We start from the raw sequence: 23391 nt of genomic DNA, 5'->3' as shown, positions 1-23391 counted from the left end.
GCTCTGACCTGGCACTTGGTCTGATCCCATTCCCAACACCCACTGTTCTATCCTCGTTCTTTCATTTCCTGATACTACTAGGAGCCACCACTCTTTCTCTAGGGAACACTTCACTTGGTTCTTGGGTCCTGGCCTTCAGCTCTCCTGCTGTCAAGTCATTTCTGTTATTTCCTATTTTCTATCAGTAGTGGATCATTTTCGTTTTTCTTTTAATGGCCATACTTGCAGTATATGGGCTTGTGGCTAGGGGCTGAATCAGAGCTGCAGCTGCTGTCTAATGCCACAGCCACAGCTATGCCAGATCTATGCTGCATCTGTGTCCTATGCTGCAGCTTGCGTCAATGCCAGATCCTTAACCCACTGAGCAAGGCCAGGGATTGAACCTGCATCCTCATGGATGCTATGTTGGGTCCTTAACCCACTGAACCACAATGGGAACTGCATTAGTGGATCATTTTAATTAGTATTATCACATATGCATAAGCATATTTTATAAAGAAGATAAAGGGGGAATATGTATAAAGTACGTATCTAAGGGGAAGAATTCATTCCAGAGAAATATTTAATCACCCTAAAGTACTTAAAGCAGGTTTATATTTGTCACTTGAAATGGCTCTTTCCATGAGGAGTTTAGTTTGTTGGCAAAGTGCTTTCTAATGGTTTTAATAATGATGGAAGTCCTCTAAAACATTCTCAAGTAATCATATCCTGGGGGCCATAGTCCAGTGTCAACTCTGAGGCAGAAAAAAGCTATTATGTCCAAGAGCTTTTCCACCTGATTACACTTTTATGTTTCCCATCCAGTAGGGCTCTTCTGTTTTCATTCCTTTGAAAGGTTTTCAGCAATACAAATCTTCTATAATGCAAAAGTTGTCTCCAGCAGGCTTCTACTCCTTTCATCAGGCCTGTGTTACCGATGAAAATAAGTCCTGTTGGAGGACTCTCTTGTGTTCCCCAAGCTCCCTTCCAGTATGACATTCCTGATGTTTAAGGAAAGCTGTGTGCCCACTGAAGGCCTTCTGACAGTTGCTACATTCAAAGGGTTTCTCTCCAGTGTGAATTCTCTGGTGAGTAACAAGGTGTGAGTTCTGGCTGAAGGCCTTCCCACATTTAGGGCATCCATAGGGTTTCTCTCCAGTGTGAACACGGTGGTGTTTAATGAGATCTGAGCTGCCCCTGAAAGACTTCCCACATTTATTGCATATATAAGGTTTTTCTCCACTATGAATTCTATGATGTCTTATAAGGTCTGAGCTCTGATTAAAAGTCTTCCCACATTCTTTACATTCAAAGGGTTTCTCTTCTGAATGAGTTACCTGATGTCGGATGAGGTCTGAGCTGCTTTGGAAAATTCTACCACACTGACTGCACTGATAAGCTTTCTCTTCTTGGCGAATTCTCTGCTCTTTTCTAAGCAACTCTTCCTGGCTGAATGTTTCCTCACATTCCTCAAGTTTCTCTCCATGATGAAGTCTTTGATGTTTGAGAAAAGCTGTGTGCCAGATGAAGGCTTTTGCACATTCCTTACACTCATAGGGTTTCTCACCACTGTGGATTCTATGATGCTGGATAAGGAGTGAACGCTGTCGGAAGGCTTTCCCACATTCATTGCACTGATGGGGTTTCTCTCCAGTGTGGATTTTCTGATGTGTAACAAGGTGTGACCTCTGGCTAAAGGCTTTCCCACATTTACTACATTCATAGGGTTTCTCTCCAGTGTGAGTTATCCAATGCCGAATTAGATCTGAACTTCCCCGGAAGGTTTTTCCGCACTCTGTACATTCATAAGGTTTTTCTTCCCTGTGAACTCTCTGGTGTTGGATAAGGTCCAAGTCAGAAGTGCAGGCTTGTTCACATTCAACATGCTTTCCAGTATGTAGTCTCTGATGTTTACTAAAGGCTGTGCGCCCAGTGAAGGATTTCCCACATTCGTGACATTCATAGGGTCTCTCCCCGCTGTGGAGTCTCTGGTGTTCAGTGAGGCGTGAATGCTGCCTGAAGGCCTTTTCACAGTTATTGCACTTGAAGGGTTTTTCTCCAGTATGTATTCTCTGATGTGTGACAAGGTGTGAACTCTGACTGAAGGTTTGTCCACATTCATAACATTCAAAGGGTTTCTCTCCAGTGTGAATTCTATGATGTATTATAAGATCTGAGCTTTGATTGAAGGCCTTCCCACATTCATTACATACATATGGCTTCCCTCCACGGTGAATTCTTTGGTGCAGGACAAGGTTCGAGTTTCCCTTGAAGGCCTTCCCACACTCTTTACATTCATAGGGATTCTCATGGTTATGAACTCTCTTATGTCGAACCAGGTTAGAGCTCTGATTGAAGTCTTTGCCACATTCATGACATACATAAGGTTTCTTTCCTGTATGAATTCTCTGATGTATAATAAGATTTGAACTTTGATTAAAGTCTTTTCCACATTCACTGCATACATAGGGTTTCTTTTCTGTATGAATTCTCTGATGTATAATCAGATTTGAGCTCCGATTGAAAGTTTTCCCACATTGCTTACATTCATAAGTTTTCTTCATATTATCAGTTTTCTGATGTTCAGTTACTTGTGACTCCTGTTTGAAGCTCTGGGCACAGACTTCATATGTGTGGGAGCTTTCTCCTGTAGAAAGTATTTTTCCTCTTTCCTTACATCCATGGCCTCTCTTTCCTGAAACAGCTTCCTTGGGGATCACATTCACATCCCTTATGCCTCTCTCTCGGAAAGGGGGTTGTCCCATTGCATCCTCTAAGGGGCTTACCCAGTTCTTCAGTGATCTGTCCTCAGGATCACTGCTTTCCACTAACTGACATTCCTGGAAGATCTCTCTTTGGAGTCTTTCTGATACAGCACTTGCTGAATCTTTTTCTTCAGAAATTTCCATCTTTGACTTCCAATCTTTCATCTTATTCCAGGTTTCAGAATCTGAAATGATAAGTAGACCATCCTATAATTCCTAAAATACAAATTTCACCACTTTCCTATACTGAAAAGTCTCAGACAGAGAAACAAGGAACTTAGAAAAGGACTCTTTCTCCATGGGCCTGAGATTCAGACCTTTTCAGAGGGATTGAGACCACCACAGGAACATGCACCCTCTTGGTGGAGAAGAAATTTGCCAGGGGGCAGGCTGGAGCTGGTGTGTGGGAGCAGCCTATTTGATTTGAACGTGCTGGGCCCTGTGGCCAGCCCAGAATGGGTTCATAGGAAGCAACCCACTGGGGCAAGTGCCACCAGGCCTCCCACAAGTTGATCTGCTGGCAGCTACACCAATAAATAAAAAAATAAAATAGTACATCAGCACCAGGAAGAGAAGTTCCTTCCTTTTCCTATGGCCTTGCATTTCCCTTCAGTATCCTCTGTTGACAAAATCTAGATCTTGTACCAGCTGGCAACAGAGAGATGGTCCAGCTCCAGTAACATAAGCAAAGCAAAGAAGGGTAGATTTGGAGTGGAGCTGAGATGTGTTAAGTGACTAACTGGCCCACTAACCATTCCTCCCAATACACTAGGACAGTTAAACATCTGAAACTATGCCTCAGAATAAAAACGCTAGAGTTGGAGTTCTCATCATGGCGCAATGGAAACAAATCCGACTAGGAACCATGAGGTTGCGGGTTTGATCCCTGGCCTCGCTCAGTGGGTTAAGGATCCAGCGTTGCCTTGAGCTGTGGTGTAGGTCACAGACGCGGCTCTGATCTGTCATTGCTGTGGCTGTGGTGTAGGTCAGCGGCTACAGCTCCAATTTGACCCCTAGCCTGGGAACCTCCATATGCCGTGGGTACGGCCCCAAAAAGACCCCCCCCCAAAAAAAATGCTAGAGTTCCTTGGTAGCCTAGCGGTTAAGGATTCAGTGTTGCCATGGCTGTGGCTTCAGTTCAATCCCTGGCCCAAGAACTTCCACATGCCATGAGCACAGCCAAAACAAACAAACAAACGAACAAACAAAAAGTGGCTGCTATTTTAATAGAAATCAGTTCTCCCTTTCTCAGACCTGGCATTTTTCTGTATGGTATTCTGGTGGATTGTCTCCTATGTATGGCAATTTTGTGTCCTACTATGATTGAAAGACAGATGGGCTTATTGCTTTTGAGTGTCCATATCATCAAGTCCCTGACCTTGCCCAGGTGCTAAAATACATTTCGGAGCTTGAAAAGCCATTTCACCTTGGCCCTGGGACTGGAACTCTCTAGACAGTCGTCTTTTTGTAATGGATAAGAGGTAACACAGCATAGAGATTAAGAGCATGGACTCTCAACCAACTGTAGGGCACAATGCCTGGGTTTGAATCCTGGCTCCATCACTTACTGACTGTGTGACCTCAGGCAAGACTCAGCAACTCTTACCTCATAGAGTTGTTATGAGGATTGAATGCATGTAAATATATGTAAAACATTTAGAACCATGCTTGGCATATAGAAAGCTCTATGTCAGTGTCAACAGCTGTTACTATTACTCTTAATAATCATTATCCTTTGGCGTTCCCATGTGGCTCAGTGGGTTAAGGATCTGGCATTGTCACTGCAGTGGCTCAGTTCCCTGCTGTGGCACAGGTTTGATCTCTAACCTCGGAATTTTCTCATGCCACAGGTGTGCCCCCCCAAAATCATTACCCTTTATGCCTGAGAGTTATTAATTAATGTGTATCTAGCACAAACTGCCATATCTAGGCTGGATTTTATTTATATAACATTTAAATAAAATACTGCAAAGAATTGGCTTTGTTGGAGTTCCCGTCATGGCTTAGTGGTTAATGAATCCGACTAGGAACCATGAGGTTGCGGTTCAATCCCTGGCCTTGCTCAGTGAGTTAACGATCCGGCGTTGCCGTGAGCTGTGGTGTAGGTCGCAGATGCGGCTTGGATCCCGCGTTGCTGTGGCTCCGGTGTAGGCTGGTGGCTACAGCTCCGATTCAACCCCTAGCCTGGGAACCTCCATATGCTGCGGGAGTGGCCCAAGAAAATGGCAAAAAGACAAAAAGACAAAAAAAAAAAAAAAAAAAAAAAAAAAAAAGAATTGGCTTTGTTGTAATTATCTTTCAAAGTGGTCTTTTTGGGGTTTTGTTTTGCTATATCATGTTCAAAATTTAGAAACACATTATTAAAAGATAGTAAAGGTATTTCTCAAAACTCAGTGAAAACAATGACAAGTGAGGTGAACTCCATCTTCAAGTGAACATTAAACAACGGGAAATTGATTTTGTAGAAGAGAAAATAAATGCTTTAAACCACGACAATGTAAAAATAATTATGTTCTACAAATTGCACTGTAAGGAGGAGAGGCAGTGGGAGAAAGTAGAAATTGTGCTAATCTGTCTGTCATGACAGGGAGCGACAGCATCTGGAGTAGACCCAGGCAGTTTTAACAGAAGACCCATAGCTTAACATGCTTCATGGTCAGTTTTCCCCCCATAATTTTGAGAAATAATCTTTTAAAGTTATGGAGAAACACTCTTTTTGTTCTACTTCTGATCATAAAAATACTACAAGCTCATTATAGGAAAAACCAAAAACAGAGAAGAGCACAGAGGAGAAGCTAGTAAGCACCTCTAATCCCATGATCTTGCCACCCGGAGATGACCACTGCCAACATCTTATTGTGTATGCTCCCAATCTTATTTCTGGGCATACATCTTTTTCTGACATAAAAATGGGATCCCATTACCCATGCCCTTATCGTCTGTCTTGTGACACTGGAGCTGGATCCCGTAAACAGTCCCACTTTGTCCACTGGCTTAGTCAACAGGGTGCTGGAGGAACACCGGCAGCCACAGGAAGAGAAAGGGCTTTCTCTTCCCGGTACCTGTGAGCTGATCTGTTTTCTGGTGGGGCTGTCAAATCAGCATAAGGGAGACTTGATGGGGTGGACCAGCTCTGGCCTGCCCGTACCCTCCAATGAGTTTTTCTGCCACCCAGCAGGCTTTGCCGATAGATTACCTCCAGCCTGCCTGCACCCTTCAGTGAATTTCTGTGCCATCTGGCAGGCCACACCTACAGACCAGCTCTGGCCTAAGCCCTCGGATAAGTTTCTTTACACCCACAGGTTGTGCTTCTTTGCGGCCACAACCTATCCCAAAAAATCTGAATCCCAGCTTGAAGGGTGGGGAGTCCTCTTCTAAATTCATGGTTCCTTTCTTATTTACTCTTCCTTAGTCCTAGAAGTAAGACTGCTTCCTGTGTTACCTGTTTCTATGTTCCTTAGAATACAGACTATATTCCTTAGTCTTCCTTGAACCCTTTTAGTAGTTAACTAGCTGTACTAGTTAAATGTTCCTTATTCTAAATGTCCTTTGTTTAAACTCCTGGTAGCATTTTTGTCTCCTGACTGGATCCTGACTGATGCAGATACACATTATCATTTCACTTTAGAGCAAAGCGAAGATGATATGAGAATAGCGAGGGGCTCAGAGAGGAGAAACAAAAATGTGTTTAGCAGTAGGGTTAAAAGGACTCCTGTCCAAACGAATCACCAGGACCAGCCTTTGCCACAGACAGGGGGATGGCAAGCAGCCAGTCCTTACTCCCACACAACACTGCCTGCAGAGATGAGTACCAGTCTCTGCTCAAAATTTCCATCCAGTTCCATGGGTCAAAGGAAAAGGGAGTCACTGAAGGAAATCTTCCCAAGAGGACGTGGAGAGAAGGTGCAGTATCTCAAACACAGGCATGACCAGAGGTGAGTCCTCCTCTCCAATCCAATGCAGCTGAACTTGGAGATTCCAGGAGAAGGGCATCAGTATTTCATGTGGTTCACTGATCTGTTCACCTAACTTCCATTAACTAAGCACACGCCCCTTATTCCTGCTGCATTCAGTGTTGGCAATACAAAGGCAAACATCCCTGCCCTCAAGGAACTTACAGTTCAGTAAAGGGAGATACATGTATAAACGGATAACAGGACGGTGTGGCCAGTGCTGGAATAAGGCGAGCCCTGTCCACTGTGGGAGAACCTGAATCAACAGAACATGGTAATTGCATGTGGAGAAAGAAAGGAGTGGAGTTCCTGTCGTGGCACAGTGGTTAACGAATCTGACTAGGAACCATGAAGTTGCGGATTCGATCCCTGGCTTTGCTCAGTGGGTTAAGGATCCAGCGTTGCCGTGAGCTGTGGTGTAGGTCGAAGATGCATCTCAGATCTGGTGTTCCTGTGGCTCTGGCGTAGGCTGGCGGCTACAGCTCCGATTCGACCCCTAGCCTGGGAACCTCCATATGCCACAGGTGCGGCCCTAGAAAAGGCAAAAAAAAAAAAAAAAAAAGACAAAGAAGTCAAGAATGACCTTCAGTTTTCTGACTTAGGAAATGGGTGGGACATGGTGCTCTTTATGAAGACAGGGGTCAGAGAAGGAAGAGTAGGTTTTCAAGGTGGGAAGAGTAAGTGTGAGGATCTGAAGATGAGTTGCGTTTTGGTCATCGAGTGGTTTCTCACAGGACTGGAAAGAAGAGACAGGGCAAGCTCAGGGAAAGCCAAGGAGCTGTCAATTTCCAACTCCACAGACCAGGCTAGATGGCTTTCCACAAAGAGCAGAAGCATCTTGCCGCCAAGAGTCAAAGCCATTGAGAATCCTTAATCCTCCCATTCTACTGAGGTCTTTCAAACCTTTTCTTGCTTTTTTGTTTTTCAACCAAAACCCAGAGAACTCGGGGTGTTTGGAGTCTATGTGAGAGGACACAGGCCTTACCTAGTGAGACCAGCTCTGTCTCCTCTTCCAGCATCTCTTCTGCGCAGGAATCCCACTGAGTGTGGACCTGGAGCCCAGCACCCCTTCGTGATTCATTCACAGCCACTTCCTGCCACATCCTGAATTCCTGAAACAGAAGTTCCTCCTCTGTAACCCCCAGTGGGGAGTTGGCAGCAGCAGCAGCTACTCCATACCTTCTCTTTTCTTTTAAAATCTCTACGACTTTACGCAACCCCTTGGTCTCAGTAGATAATCTTGCCCCGCTTTAAAAATGTGTGAGACTCAGGGGTAAAAATCACCTCTCGTTACTCTCTCTTCTTCTTTTTTTGGGGGAGCAGGGGCTTTTTAGAACCACATCCTTGGCATATGGAAGTTCCCAGGCTAGGGGTCAGATCAGATCTAGACGTGCCAGCCTAAGCCACAGCCGGATCCTCATGGATACTAGTCGGGTTTGTTTCCACTGAGCCACAACAGGAACTTCAATCTTTTTAAAAGACTGCTCTGACAGCTTTACAGAGTCTTTGTTTTGTGCAAGATTGGAGGGTGCCAGGCTGAAAGCTGGGATACAATTAGGACACAAGAGCAGTACCTATGATGGAGACTGTTAGGGCCTAAGTGAGCTCCTGGCACTGGGGACAGCGAGGAGTGAACTGAGGGAGTGTATTAAAGAAGAAGAAGAAGAAAAAAAAAAGGCAGAACAGGTGCTGTCCTGAATGGAAGCGTAAGCGAACAGAGCACGCGTTAAGAATGACACCCAAGTTCCTAACTCTGACAAGTGCCTGAGTTGGAAGTGGGAGTGAAAGAGTTGGGGAGGGGGAGGAGCTGGTGAATTCCACTTGTTATAGTTGACGGACCTGGGGAGCATCCAGGAGGAAATGTCCAGCAAGCCGACGGATCAGGGAGTGAGAAACTCAGGAGGAAGATCTAGAATGGACACAGAGACTTTGGACTGTGTATATGAGCAGGATCTAAAGCAGAAAAGTCCCACTGGGGGTTACAGCTTGGAGGCAGCTGGAATTCTGAACAACAGGCTTTGGAAGCAAGCAGAACCAAGTTAGAATCCTGGATTCTTCATCTCCCTCAACCATCATTTCTGCAAGGGGAAAACAGACATAATACCACTTATTCCAAAGTGTTACTGTGCACACAGAAAAAAACCCACCCCAATGTACAGAAGGGAACACGTGACTACTAAATAAGCCTCTGAGAGTGTAAGCTCCATGGGGGTGGGAGTCTTTGTTTTGTGCAGTGTTGGAACAGCACCTGGACCATCGTGATTGCTCAATTAAAAACCCCTGAATAGGGGAGTTCCCGTCGTGGCTCAGTGGTTAACGAATCCGACTAGGAACCATGAGGTTGCGGGTTCGGTCCCTGCCCTTGCTCAGTGGGTTAACGATCCGGTGTTGCCGTGAGCTGTGGTGTAGGTTGCAGACGCGGCTCGGATCCCGCGTTGCTGTGGCTCTGGCGTAGGCCGGTGGCTACAGCTCCAATTCAACCCCTAGCCTGGGAACCTCCATATGCCGCGGGAGCGGCCCAAGAAATAGCAACAACAACAACAACAACAACAAAAAGACAAAAGACAAAAAGACAAAAAAAAAAAAAAAAAACAACCCTGAATAAACAAATTGTAGGTTAATTCTCTTCCCTCTTCCCCTTGTCTAAATAATCCCAGAAATTCTCTTCTCGATTAGCTTCCATACTGCATGGTACTCCACCCACTCTACTTTGTTGTTGTATTTACCCTTTCAGCTTTTCCTTCCATTAAATGCTGGTGGTGCTAAGGCTCAGCCAAGTCCTCTCCTTTTACAGTCAGCGTCTCACTGACCATATCACCTCTGGCTTCAGTGATCACCTTTGTCCAGAATGAATCATAAATCTACAACTCCTTTTCATCACCTACATTTCAGTCTGTGTTCAAAATGCATCTCCAGGGAGTTCCCGTCGTGGCTCAGTGGTTAACGAATCCGACTAGGAACCATGAGGTTGTGGTTCGATCCCTGGCTGGCCTTGCTCAGTGGGTTAAGGATCCGGCATGGCTGTGAGCTGTGGTGTAGGTTGCAGACGCGGCTCGGATCCCTAGTTGCTGTGGCTCTGGAGTAGGCGGGTGGCTACAGCTCCGATTCGACCCCTAGCCTGGGAACCTCCATGTGCTGCGGGAGCGGCCCAAGAAATGGCCAAAAAAAAAAAAGCGTCTTCAGTCCAGTGTCTTACTGACAGCCAAGACGAATCAAATGCCTAAAAACTCATCATTTGCTTCTAAACATATACCCTCTTCTTACTATTTCTGGCCAAATGACCAGTTTTCATTGAACAAATATTTAATGCAAGCCTACAGTGTCTGGGCACTGTTCTATACTCTGGTGAAGAAGACACAGCCCCTGCCCTAATGGGGATTGTATTCTAGGGGTTTCTAAGCCAAAAACGAGTTTGCTGCCACATAAAGTGTGATCCACACACCAGCAACTTGAGTCTCAGATACACACACGCATGAAACCAGATAGTAAGTGCTTATGAATTAGACACTAAATAAGCCCTAGTTGAATAAACTAAAAAAGATGAAAAGCTTAATGAGGGAGGTGGCAATCCTGGAAGGCTTCCCAAAGAAAATGACTTCTGAAGCTACACTTCAAAGAATATGCAGACCTTTACAAAGACGAGACTAGCCAAATCCCTCTCTCTTCTGAACTCCCAACAGTAGCAATATTTTAGCTGGGGTGTTAGGGCATGTCTGAACCATACAGTTCATTCCTGTGGTTCAGTCTAGGCTTCCCAACCGGGTTGTCAGTTATTCCTGGAGCGTAGAAACCAGATCTTGTAGTTAGATCTACAAACGCGCCTGGCACAGCTGGGCAAGGAACAGGGTCAATTCATGCCTGGCGGTTGATTCCGGACAGGGATCAGGGGGCGGGCGAAGGATGCAATATGCTGTTAGGGAACTGAAACAGGCTGGAGAAGGGGGACGCAGCGGGGGGCGTCCATACCCAGAAGAGGGCCCAGGGCATAGAAGGCCCGGCCGCGCGCGCACCGCCCCAAGCTTCCTGAGGCTCTAGCCTCTACCCACTCGGAGACAGGAGGGGTCGGCGCCCACCCGAAGATCTGTTCTCCACCCCGCTTCCCGGGGGCACCCAGGCGCGGGGGCCCCCAGCTCTGCGAACTCAGCGGGGTCTCACCTCCAGGCCACTAGCCTCCCGCTCGACCGGGACCCCATCCACGGCCAGCGCGTCGGGCGCGATGCCACCGTTACGCACACCGCGGCCCCGGCGGCCGGCCACTTCCGGCGGGCTCCCCCAGGCGGCCGTCCCCGGCCCGGCCGCGGGTCTCCCTCCGCAGACTCGGAGGGCTGGGCGTCGTCCGCTGGGGCTCGCGTGAGCCGAGTCCTGAGGGTCCTGCGCGGGGCAGGTTGGTGCACCTGCGGGCGCTGCGCCACGTGAGCGAGGCCACCAGCGAGACGAAGAGACGACGAGTCCTCCTTGAGTCCTAGACGCGCCCAGGGCCGGCCTGGGGCCGTGCATCTGGGTAGGCGGCCCCATCAAATAAACCCATTTTTGTTCTAACTTAAAAATTTTTTTCCCCGTGCGTGCCTTTGTGGTCTCATTCGTTGCTGCCTTCCGTTCGCAATGCGCTGTCAAAGGCTTAGCAGTACGGAAATAAACAAGGATAGCGAAATATTTCAAGGGGAAGTTCTGCAAAGAGACGCTCAGAAAGACAGTATGGGTGAGCCCACTATTTATGGGCTGTGTTACTTTGGGCAAGTTACTTGTCCTCTCTGAGTCCTATTTAATGGATTATCCTTTCTTTCCTCACTGCTTTTATTTTGTTTTGTTTTGTCTTTTTTCCTTTACTAATTTTATATTATTATTATTTTTATCATTGCTTTTTAGGGCTGCACCTGCAGCATATGGAGGTTCCCAGGCTAGGGGTAGAATCAGAGTTGCAGCTGCTGGTGTATGCCACAGCCACAGCAACACCAGATGTGAACCACGTCTGTGACCTATACCGCAGCTTGCAGCAACGCTGGATCCTTAACCCACTGAGGAAGGCCAGGGATCAAACCGCATCCTCATTGATACTAGTCTGTTTGAAACCAGAGAGCCACAATGGGAACTTCCCTTCCCTCACTGATTTTAAATGCTGTCTGTCCTTAACTAAGATTACATTTGTATTTGGTTATGTATTTTGGGTACTTTTTGTCCCTTCTTAACATGTTTTAAAATCTCACAGGGTTAGTCCTCTCTCCATTTACTCTGTTGTTTTCAGAAAAATTGTGGCCATGGATATTTTCTTGCATGTCTTATATTACTTTAGACGTAACAAAAGATTTTTTGGGTTTTTTTGTTTGTTTGTTTTAAGAACTAAGATCTGCCAACATCAGAAGAATGAAAATGGAGAGCTGAGGGACGAACAGTAACTTCAGTTTTGTTGAGAAATATAAAGTCATCTTGAGGGTAGTTTATTTTGGGTTTTTTTAGACCTTTTTTTTTTTTTTTTCTTAAAGAACCCAAAACTTTCTGATCTCATCTGGGTTTCACGTGCTGCCCCCGCAGCCGTGGGGATTCATTATGTAATTCATTTGCTCTACAAATATGTAGGGCCTCTACCACACATTGGGAATGCAGTGAATATTGAGCAAAACCCAGGGTCCTCTGATGGAACTTAGAGTCAGGAGGAGGAGATATTTATTCCTTGAATAAACATGAAGTGATTATAGCCGTGCACACTATGCTGGAGAGGACATGATGCCCTAGGAGTTTATCATAGAAGATGTGACTGCAGGAGTTCCCGTCGTGGCGCAGTGGTTAACGAATCCGACTAGGAACCATGAGGTTGTGGGTTCGGTCCCTGGTCTTGCTCAGTGGGTTAAGGATCCAGCATTGCTGTGAGCTGTGGTGTAGGTTGCAGACGTGGCTCGGATCCTGCGTTGCTGTGGCTCTGGCATAGGATGGCAGCTACAGCTCCGATTAGACCGCTAGCCTGGGAACCTCCATATGCCGCGGCAGCAGCCCAAGAAATAGCAAAAAAGACAAAAAAAAAAAAAAAAAAAAAAAGATGTGACTGCAGGGTAGAGCCTGGGAAGGCCTCTCTGCCATCACGCTCTCCCTGAAGGGTTAGGCAGATGAAGGGCAGTGAAGCGATAGAAACCCACATCTGCTGGAACATAACCTGGCTCATGTAACTGCAAAGTCCAGGGGCTTGACTGGCTTCCAGAAAGACCAGCGTTCAGGGATTTAAGCATGGACACCAGGACTCTTTTCTCTCTCTCTCTCTGTCTCTTCATTTTGCTTTTCTCTGTGTTAACTTCATAAAATTTTTTTTTCTTCCCCACATGGAGGTATGTTCCAGTGAGCAGGATTACAGCAAATACAGAACAAGGACTCTGGTTCTGCTTGGATCACATGTCCAACCCTAGACCCATCACTGTATCCAGTAGATGAGGTACCTTGATGGACCAGCTAGAATGACCTGTAGGAAAAGGGAGCCAGATGTCACAGATGTCATGGCCAGACCCATCAGGAGATGGAAAGAAAAGTCGGTTTGGGTTTTTTTTTTTTTGCTTTTGCTAGAAAAACGAGACAGCTCTTAGGACAGACAAAGTAGTAGATGTAGGGGGCAAGGAACAGGCAGCAGAAACTGTGTACTCCTGTTTCTCCCAGGGCCAGTGTGAGTGAACAGCAAGAGTGAATGAGCTGGGAAAGCTTGGGCCTGCCACAGAATGCCTGGAAAGCCATAGGTAGGCTTTGTGGCTTTATCCCAAGGGCAGCAGAGACCTCTTTGGGCTTCAAATGGGCAAAGAAACTGGGAGTGAGGAGGGGGCACCACCATCCAGTGCACGTGCATGAGAGACTGAAGCCAGAACCACCCAAGTGGCAAACTGCCCCCCCCCCGCCCCCGCCGTGAATTCCTGACCATGGAAACTGTGAGTGATAATGAGACGCTGTTGTTTTCAGTCAGTAAATTTGGGGTGATTTGTTAAGCAGCAAGAGATAACCAGAACGTGAAGTGTCTATCACTATCATGGATGCTTCTGCTGCTTCTTCTTTTTTTTTTTTTTTGGTTTTTAGAGCCGCATCCGCAGCATATAGAGGTTCCCAGGCTAGGGGTCGAATCAGAGCTGCAGCTGCCGGCCTACGCCACAGCCACAGCAACGCCAGATCCAAGCTGCGTCTGTGACCTACACCACACCTCATGGCACTCCCAGATCTTTAACCCACTGAGTGAGGCCAGGGATCCAACCCGCATCCTCATGGATCCTCATGGAGGCTTCTTTGTATCAATCTTCTTTTCAGCATTCTCATGTCAGTGGCTTTGCTTGTGATTCCAGTCCTTCCCCCCGTCACCTTTATGTATTTTGTGAAATACTGCTTCTTTTGTTGGAAGATTTGTCATGTTGCTTTGTCATGCATTTTCGTTGTGCTGTATTTTATTTTTGTTATGCAATGTTTACATCACTTGAGGGACAAGACGTTAATTAGGTAAGTGGGAAGAGACAGGGATATTAAGTGGGAAAGGGTTTTTGCAAGAGGACTAGTTGGAAGTTGATGGGTGACTAGTTTCAGGTTTTGGTGAATTTTCCCCTCCCAGATTCTTAACCTTGGAGACTTAGATATGAATATTTGACAAATGAGGACTCCTTGGCAGCTGTATTTAGGACAAGGCTGTTTCATTGGTAATGAAGGGTAGGGAGCCCTGAATCCCTGCTTTGGAAAGATTTTTGGTTGCTTCTTAAATCTTTGTAATTCACCATGGCTTCTTTGTCATGGTTGCTAATATTCTAGAATCATCGAGATGGAAGGCGTTGTGAACTATAATAGCCTTCTACCTCTTTTTTTGAGCATAATCAACCTTCCTTCTCTTCATCTTCTCTCCTTCCCTCCCCAATATTTATTGGGATCCCTTATGTGCCAGGCATCAAGGATACAAAAGTGACCAAAAAAGAGGTATTAAAGGAGTTCCCTGGTGGCCTAGTGGGTTAAGGAACTGGCGTTGTCACTGCTGTGGCTTGGGTAACAGCTGTGGTGCAGGTTCGATCCCTGGCCCAGAACTTCCGCATACCAGGGGTGCCGCCAAACAACAACAACAACAAACTGAGATATTGAAAAAAAGGCCGCGGATGTTTGTGTTTTCTTTATCAGCAACAAACTTTTATTGAGCATTTATTATGTATTGGTATTTTTTTTCCTGCATGCAATTTTTTGGGTTTTGGGTTGTTTTTTTGTTTGTTTGATTGTTTGTTTGTTTGTTTTGCTTTTTAGGGCCCACTGGTGGCATATGGATGTTCCCAGGTTAGGGGTCGAATCAGAGTTGTAGCTGCTGGCCTACACCACAGCCACAGCAACACCAGATCCGAGCCACCTATGTGACCTACACCACAGCTCACGGAAATGCCAGATCCTTAACCCCCTGAGCGAGGTCAGGGATCGAACCTGAAGCCTCATGGATGCTAGTAAGATTCATTTCTGCTGAGCCATGACAGGAACTCCTGCATGCAGTTTTAAAGACTCTCTCACCATGTAAACCAGAGGCCAAATAAAAGCAAGAAAGGAAAAGAGAGGAGTTCCATCGTGGCGCAGTGGTTAACAAATCCGACTAGGAACCATGAGGTTTCGGCTTCAATCCCTGGCCTTGCTCAGTGGGTTAAGGATCCGGCATTGCCGTGAGCTGTGTTGTAGGTTGAGGATGAGGCTCAGATCTGGCGTTGCTGGGGCTGTGGCATAAGCCAGCAGCTACAGCTCTGATTAGACCCCTAGCCTGGGAACCTCCATATGCTATGGGTGTGGCCCTAGAAAAGACAAATTAAAAAAAAAAAAAGAGAGAAATAAAAATGTCTTTAAATGAATAAAATAATCTATTAATTTGTTTTAACCATTGGTTTTGCTGTTTGGTCTGAGAAATGTTAATGCATTTACATATATTATCTTAAGAAAATCCTCCAATGTACATGCAAATTGCAGGGGTAAGAAAGAGTTCAACATTAATTATCTCATTTCTGGAAAGGTCTTCAAGTAAATAGTTCAATTTCCTGTCTGAATTACAGAATAACCCTAAACAAAATAAGGGCAAAATATTCAGTTGATTTTTTCTTAATAGCAAAGGCCATTTTGCCCATAATATGTGGATTCCTTAATGCACCAGTAGGTGGAAGTAGTGTGCAGCCCATGGTGATTAACAGATTGAACACCTTAGACATTTCCTTATTTTAATTTATTTATTTAGGCTTCACCTACAGTATGTGGAAGTTCTTGGGTCAGGTATGAAACCTACTCCCCAGCCACAACAGTGACAATTACAGGTCCTTAACCTGCTGAGCCACCAGGGAACTCCTCAGTCTTATTTTTAGACAGTAGAAAAATAAGCTTATTAGTTATACAAAAATCACAAATATTTTGACCATGCCTCTAAGTTAAAAACTACATCTGTGAGAGTTCCCGCTGTGGTGCAACGGGATCGGGGGCATCTTGGGAGCACTGGGTCACAGGTTCGATACCTGCCTGGCACATTGGGTTAAGTATCTTGCGCTGCCAGGCAGCAGCTTGGGTCGTTACTGGCCCAGGAACTCCAAAAAAAGTCTACATCTTTCAAAAGATGGCCCCTAAATATAGTTAAATTTCAAAGCAAATTGCAGAACAATATTCATATTTTCTCCCCTACTATCTCACACATCTTCCCCTCCTTCCACAAACACTTACTGAGCACCCACCAGGTGGATCACTAGAAAGGCAAGGGTGAGCAAAGCAGCAATAGTGCAGCCCCCATGGACCTTGTAGTCCCCTATAGATGGAAAGGTATGTAAGTTCCACTTTCTTATTAAAACAAACAATATTAGGAGCTTCCTGTTAGCTCAGTGGGTTAAAGATCCAGTGTTGCTGCTGCTGTGACATGGGTTCCATCCCTGGCCCAGGAGCTTCCTTATGTAATGGGAGCACAGTCAAAAAAAAAAAAAAAAAAAAAAAAAAGAATGTATTGGAGACCTGGTACCAAAATTTTGAAAGCCACTGTTCTAGGGTGTATATTCTCAAGTAGGGTTGCTGGGTCATATAGGGTATCCACATTTTCAGTTTTACTAGATGTTTCCAAATTGCTGTGCAAAGTGGCTAAAGCTGACATTAAAAGAAAAAAATCTGGAGTTCCCATTGTGGCGCAGCAGAAATGAATCTGACTAGTATCCATGAGGATTCAGGTTCAATCTCTGGCCTTGCTCAGTGAGTTAAGGATCCATTGTTGCTGTGGCTGTGGCAGAGGCCAGCAGCTGCAGCTCTAATTAATTCAGCCCCTAACCTGGGAACTTCCATATCCTCAGGTGTGACCCTAAAAAACATTCTGCTGCCCGGCCACCAGAGAGCATACAGAGAAGGCAGGTGGGCTAGGTTAGAAACTGAAGCAAAGCAAAAAAAACAAACAAACAAACAAAAAACAAAAAACTATATGGTTGTTTTCTTTTTCAGGCAAATTTGAAACTATAAAGTATTATGGAATTGTTATTAAACTAGGCTAGTGATATAACAGAGATTTGATCTATGCAATACTGCATATCTTTTCTAAGCAATAGTGAGACATTCAGAGTAATTTTTAGCATACTCAGAGGAAGGAGTTATTCTTGGCCACTAAAAATGGCGTTGTAGACTGTCAACATTAAATGTATCGGAAAATTTATTTTCGTTTGATGTCTTATGGGGTGTAGATGTGTACAAGTTATGCAAATAAACTTTTTTTTTTTAATCATCAGGGGAACTTGGTTTTTCTTAAATACTACCTCCTGCAATTTTGGTTAAAACCTAAGCCATGTTCCCCTGACACCCAATTTGTTTAAAAATAAATGCCAAGACATCTAATATTAAAAATAATTCAAAAGCTGTTAGTCCACAGGCCGCTTTATAAATGAGAGTTTATTTTAAGCGATTTGGAGGGTTGCTTTTGATTCTAGCATATTTACATTGTGCAAGTATAGCTGATCTAATACTTTGCATTAAATTTTGGCAACGAGAGGTAGGTAAATAAAATACTTTTTTTTTAGTTGAAGGACCTGGATGCAATATTAATTGGCTGTTTCTCACAGTGGTTCTGCCCATAATAATTTGCACACTCTACTCGGGTAAAATGCTATGTGGCCGTAGTCAGCTGCTACCTGTCTGTTTATGATGGAGGACTTTTGACAACCAAGTTATAACTTAGGTGGGATATCATTCTGCTGCCCGGCCACCAGAGAGCATACAGAGAAGGCAGGTGGGCTAGGTTAGAAACTGAAGCATACCACAATTCAGGAGACGTGGCTGAGCCTGTTGTGGCTCAGTGGAAACGAATCTCACTGGTAACCAGGAGGACACAGGTTCGATCCCTGGCTTCCCTCAGTGGGTTAAGGATCTGGTGTTGCCATGAGCTGTGGTGTAGGTTGCAGACATGGCTCGGATCTGGTGTTGCTGTGGCTGTGGTGTAGGCCAGCGGCTACAGCTCCGATTTGACTCCTAGCCTCAGAAACTCCATACCCATGGGTGCAGCCCTAAAAAGACAAAAAAAAAAAAAAAGAAAAAAAAGAAAAGGAACAAATGGAAGTTGGTTTTATTGTCTGTTGTTAGGAGATTGTCCAGCTCTCACTAGGGCTATCTGAGGGTTGTGTCTTCAGTAGATGAGAAGGTCTGCGGTATTTTATGTGTCAATAGCCAGACTCCCAGCAGGTAGTGGTCTGCAAAGTTGTTGCTTCAGGTGTGAATATGTTTGAAAGTTTGATTCTATATGGTGGGCCCTCTCTAGGGGAAGAAACTACATCTTCTGGTTTTAGCTTTTGGTTACTGACTATTTGAATGACTTCAAGAAGTCAAGACCTTGGAAATCATCTAATTCAGTTATTTTTCTGAGAGCAGGAAATGAGACCTTAGGGAGGTTTGCTTATATATGCACTCATTTGAAAGATATCTTTTTTTTTTTTTTTTTTGGCTCCCCTGAGGCACATGGAGTTTCCTGAGCCAGGGATTAGGTCCAAGCCACAGCTGCAGCCCATGCTACAACTGTGGCAACACTGGATCCCTAACCCTCTGTGCCAGTCTAGGGATCGAACTTTTGTCCCAGGGCTCCAGAGGCACCGCCTATCCCATTGTGCCACAGCAGGAACTCCTGAAAGATATATTTTTAACACACATTCTGGGAGTTCCCACTGTGGCGCAGTGGAAATGAATCCGACTAGGAACCATGAGGTTGGGGGTTCAATCCCTGGCCTTGCTCAGTGGGTTAAGGATCCGACATTGCCGTGAGCTGTGGTGTGGGTCACAGACACGGCCTGGATCTGGTGTTGCTGTGGCTGTGGCGAAGGCCGGCAACTGTAGCTCCAATTGGAGCCCTAGCCTGGGAATCTCCTTATGCCGCATGGGTGCGGCCCTAAAAAGCAAAACAAAAACACTGATTCTGTTCAAGAATACGTAGGGCAAACATAATTTAGCATCCAAACCCCACCTCTGAGAGTGAAACAGGGTGCTATTAATAATTACACTGAGACATTAAACAAAAGCCAAAATTCTCCTGAGTAAACTTGAAGGTAGAGTCACCCTAAGACAGTCCTCAAGGGGAGCCCAGTATCTAATGGGAAAGAGAGACTTGTAAGCAGAAGATGGGGACAGTTATGCACAGAGATAAGTACAAGAGGAATGCTGGGGGCAAGTGCCTGACCCCACAAGGAAAGACCTCAGAAGAAGCGACGCCCCAGCTGGGTACTGAGGGATCAGTTTACTGGGTGGAGGAGGAGGGAAGGGATGTTCCCAGCAGAAGGAAAAGACTATACAAAGCCTTAGTATCATTTTGATGCTTTGGGGTACCTGCCAATGGTCTCTTGTGGTGGGAGGACAGGAGATGCTGAAACAAAGCCCGCGGGAACCAGTTATCGGGGCTTTGCATGGTGTGTGGAGTGTGCCCTGGAAGGATGTGAAGCAGGGCCATGACCTAATCAGATGTGTGTTTTAAAAAGTTCCCTCTGACAGCAAGTAGGAGATGCACTGGGAGAGGGGAGAATGGTCAGGTAGCTTTTACATTAAGCCAGATGAACGATGATAAGATCTAAATTAGGCGGCGATGGCGAGGATAAGCCTTAAGGGGCAGAGGGGAAGGCCTTTAAAGAGTATTGGCTCAGGAGTTCCCGTCGTGGCTCAGTAGTTAACGAATCCGACTAGGAACCATGAGGTTGTGGGTTCGATCCCTGGCCTTGCTCAGTTGGTTAAGGATCTGGTGTTGCCGTGAGCTGTGGTGTAGGTCGTGGATGTGGCTCGGATCCCGGGTTGCTGTGGCTCTGGTGTAGGCCAGCGGCTACAGCTCCGATTCGACCCCTAGCCTGGGAACCTCCATATGCCACGGGAGTGGCCCTAGAAAAGGCGGAAAAAAAAAAAAAAAAAGAAAGAAAGAAAGAGAGAATATTGGCTCAAGTAATAACTAAAATATACAGAGGGTCTGCCTGTTTTAAGCATGGCAGCTTACAGGAGCTCAAACATGCCATTAGGAAGTGGGCTCTCTTCTTAGCTCAGCTCAGCATCCTCTGGGATAAGTTCTGAAAACTTCAGTGCAAGAAGACCCCTGCCTGGATATCAGAGCATCAGCCAATCGGTCGCTGTGGCCAAGGGAATGAGAGTCTCTGATGGGCCAGGCTGGCTCACATGCTCTGGCCTGAGCTGGGGATGAGGCTCTTCACAGACTGCACCAACGGAGAGAAGAGGAAGAAGTGGATCCAGCAGGAAAACCTGGGGCTTTTGCTGGAAAGAGTGGAATCCACACTGGGCAGATGATGAGCACCTGCCAGGGAGGCAGAGCTGGGCCGCCCCCCAGGACACTGCTCTGACCCCTGCCCCTTGGCCACAGAGAAAGTCAGGAAAAGATTATCCTTAGTCAGGAGGGAGTCAGCCTCTTTCTCTCAGTTTCCACAGAGGAGGAGAATCTCCTTTTCTCCCCACTGAGGTGGGGCGCGTGTGGGGAACAACTTAACTGAATTGTATCTAAGACATTTGCTAGGAGTTCCCGTCGTGGCGCAGTGGTTCACGAATCCGACTAGGAACCATGAGGTTGGGGGTTCGATCCCTGGCCTTGCTCAGTGGGTTAAGGATCCAGTGTTGCAGTGAGCTGTGGTGTGGGTCGCAGATGCAGCTCGGATCCGGCATTGCTGTGGGTGTGGTGTAGGCTGGCAGCTACAGCTCTGATTAGACCCCTAGCCTGGGAACCCCCATATACCGCAGGAGCAGCCCAGAAAAGGCTAAAAGACAAAAAAAAAAAAAAAAAAAAAAAAAGACATTTGCTGGAATATGGAGGGAATTATTTTACCTCAAAAGGGAGAAATGGCTCCAGCCCCTCTCTCTGACCCATATGCAGCTGCTCCTCCATTTTCTCTTCCCAGAAAGTGGGTAAGTCGGGGGTGGAGCCCACCCTGCAGCCCCAGGTCTGCCAGTATGTAGGGTGGTGCAAAGAACCTCTTTTTCTCAGGCCTAGTGGGCGGGCTCTATAGCTATCAGGTCTTTGGGATCATTTCGAGGTAAATTGCAGCCATTAGTATCCTTCCCCCAAACACTTTAGCGTGCATCTCCTTAACCAGAGTTCATTATTTGTATACGGGTTTCCTTTTAAGGTAAAATTTACTTAGGTTGAAATGCAGAAACCTTAAAAGTGTATTCACTGAGTTTTTTTGTTTGTTTGTTTGTTGCTTTTGGGGGGCCACCCTCTCAGCACACGGAAGTTCCCAGGCTAGGAGTGGAATTGGAGCTGCAGCTGCCAACCTACACCACAGCCACATCAACGCCAGATTTGAGCTGCATCTGCGACCTACACCACAGCTCATGGCCATGCCAGATCCTTAACCCACTGAGTGAGGCCAGGGACTGAACCCGCATCCTCATGGATACTAGTGGGGTTCACTATCACTGAGTCATGATGGGAACTCCTATTCACTGAGTTTTGACAAATGCATGCACCTGTGTAACCCACACCCAGAGGCCTTTTTATTACAGTAGAGTGACCAGAAAATCCACCGGCACCTGCCTTGAGATTTTATCCAGGGGCAGGGAAGAACTAGCCTATCCGAGTGGGTTTCAAGGAAGAGCAAGCCCGAGTGGGTGGGGGGTGGATACAGCTCTTCTCCGGTTACATCCCACCTCCTGTTCAAAGGGGTGGATCCACTATATTATTGACCCCTGGAACCACACGGTCCTTGGTCACTCTGGGCCCCTGTTAATGTTGCTATTGCTGTTCCTGTTCTTATCCTCATCCGATTGGCAATCCTTTGTCAGTTCTTATTGGTCAAGACCCTGTCAGAAAAGAAGGATGAGGAGTTCCCACTGTGGCTCATCAGGTTACAAACCCAATTAGCATCCATGAGGACGTGGTTTCCATCCCTGGCCTCGTTCAGTGGGTTAAGGATCCAGCACTGACGCGAGCTGTGGTGTAGGTCGCAGATGTGGCTCAGGTCCTGAGATGCTCTGGCTATGATGTAGGCCGGCAGCTGTAGTTCCGATTCGACCCCTGGCCTGGGAACTTCCATGGGCCGTGGGTGCAGCCCTGAAAAGCAGAAAGGAAAAAGAAAAAGAAAGAAAGGAAAGAAGGGTGCGAAGTTCCCTGATGGCTTAGTGGTTAAGGATATGGCATTACCTCTGTTGTGGTGCAGGTTCAACCCCTGACTCAGGAACTTCCACATGCCGTGGGCAGACAAAAAAAAAAAGAAGAAGAAGAAGAAGAAGAGTGAATAGTATAAACTGGACACCACACCTTATAGTGAACTCCTTATCAACGCTGAGAATTTAACTGAAAAAGGGCAAATAACAGTGGTATTTGTGAAAGTGAACTGACGCAGGGCGGTGGTGGCCCTGGTCACCTATTTAGCAGCTATTCCTCCATTTTCCTTGATGGCAAAGCCCATGAAGCCAGAAAGGCTGAAAAGGCCCAATACCCTCTCCCTGGCCTTTCCCATAGCTGGCCGTGTGAACCAATCCAGGCCAGTGAGACTTCCGGCAAGGTTACTGCGAGCTTTTCCTCCCTGATAAAAAGAATTCCATGGGACGCAGTGCCCACTTGCCCTCCTAACGTCAGTGTTGTCACGTGAAGATGTGAGGCTTAGAGCCACGGCAGCTACCTGGCCACCAGGAGGGGAAAGCTAAGACAATCAAAGAAAAGTCAGCGAATACTCCCGAGTCTTAGAGCTGCTGGATTCTGGGGTGCTTACTGCCAGACCCTTTTTTTGTGAAGTCGGAAATTGCTCATTGTTACGTTACTCTTAGCTCATAGTGTTTCCCTAAAGCATACAGAGCCATACATGGGATTTGTAACATTTCTCCCTGGTAGTACCAGAGGATTTCCTGAAAAAACAACACAAACAACAACAACACAAAACTTACTTGTATCACAAAGAAGATCAGGCCATTGACTGTGTCAAAGGAAACTGTGATCCACTGATTCGTGGCTTGGGTCAACTCTCCTTTCTCAAATCAGTTAAGGTCGAAGGACGGGAGGTGTTTTAAAATGATAGTTTTCCATATTTGTAGGGATTTTAACATCATCATCATCTTCAGGCCTGAAATAGCTTAGGATAGAAACTGTCTTCTTATTTGTAACTTTATCTATGAGTACGAAGCTGGTGGCTAACTTGGGGTTTCCCGTGGGGCTCAAATACACACAAAGGTCCGGCAAGGAGTTCCCTTGTGGTGCAGAGGGTTAAGGATCCAGCTGCAGTGGCTTGGGTTCCATCCCTGGGCCAGGAACT

At 46.1% G+C, this 23391-nt stretch overlaps 2 protein-coding genes across 10 annotated transcripts in view; one reads left to right on the top strand and one right to left on the bottom strand.

The window, feature by feature from the left end:
• RABEP1 (rabaptin, RAB GTPase binding effector protein 1) overlaps nucleotides 1-23391 on the top strand; it is a 265849-nt gene that overhangs the window by 50882 nt on the left and 191576 nt on the right. The window lies entirely within an intron of this gene.
• ZNF594 (zinc finger protein 594) lies at nucleotides 440-10915 on the bottom strand. Of its 3 annotated transcripts, none has more exons than XM_021067742.2 (3): nucleotides 10853-10915; nucleotides 7683-7809; nucleotides 440-2929 (listed from the first exon to the last, which is right to left on the bottom strand). In XM_021067742.2, exons 2-3 carry the CDS (start codon nucleotides 7798-7800, stop codon nucleotides 900-902), a joined length of 2148 nt encoding a protein of 715 aa, XP_020923401.2. In that variant the 5' UTR covers nucleotides 7801-7809; nucleotides 10853-10915; the 3' UTR covers nucleotides 440-899. The 3 variants fall into 3 exon arrangements, with proteins under 3 accessions (XP_020923401.2, XP_084841990.1, XP_084841992.1); XM_084985864.1 differs by lacking the exon at nucleotides 10853-10915 and adding an exon at nucleotides 8537-8670; XM_084985866.1 differs by lacking the exon at nucleotides 7683-7809.

Source organism: Sus scrofa, chromosome 12, assembly GCF_054392235.1.
Source record: "Sus scrofa isolate SSC_HxYL_T2T_F1_AM1 chromosome 12, Sscrofa_HxYL_maternal_Yorkshire_Landrace_v2.0, whole genome shotgun sequence".
Lineage (NCBI taxonomy): Eukaryota > Metazoa > Chordata > Mammalia > Artiodactyla > Suidae > Sus > Sus scrofa.
This window is presented reverse-complemented; position numbering and strand designations above follow the sequence as displayed.

Bases quoted from the DNA above. Each gene is read 5' to 3' on its own strand.
- ZNF594 (XM_021067742.2), bottom strand. From the start codon at position 7,800: ATGTGGCAGGAAGTGGCTGTGAATGAATCACGAAGGGGTGCTGGGCTC. The intron at 2,930-7,682 runs GTAAGGCCTGTG...TTATCATTTCAG, and splicing joins GACAGAGCTGGTCTCACTAG to ATTCTGAAACCTGGAATAAG.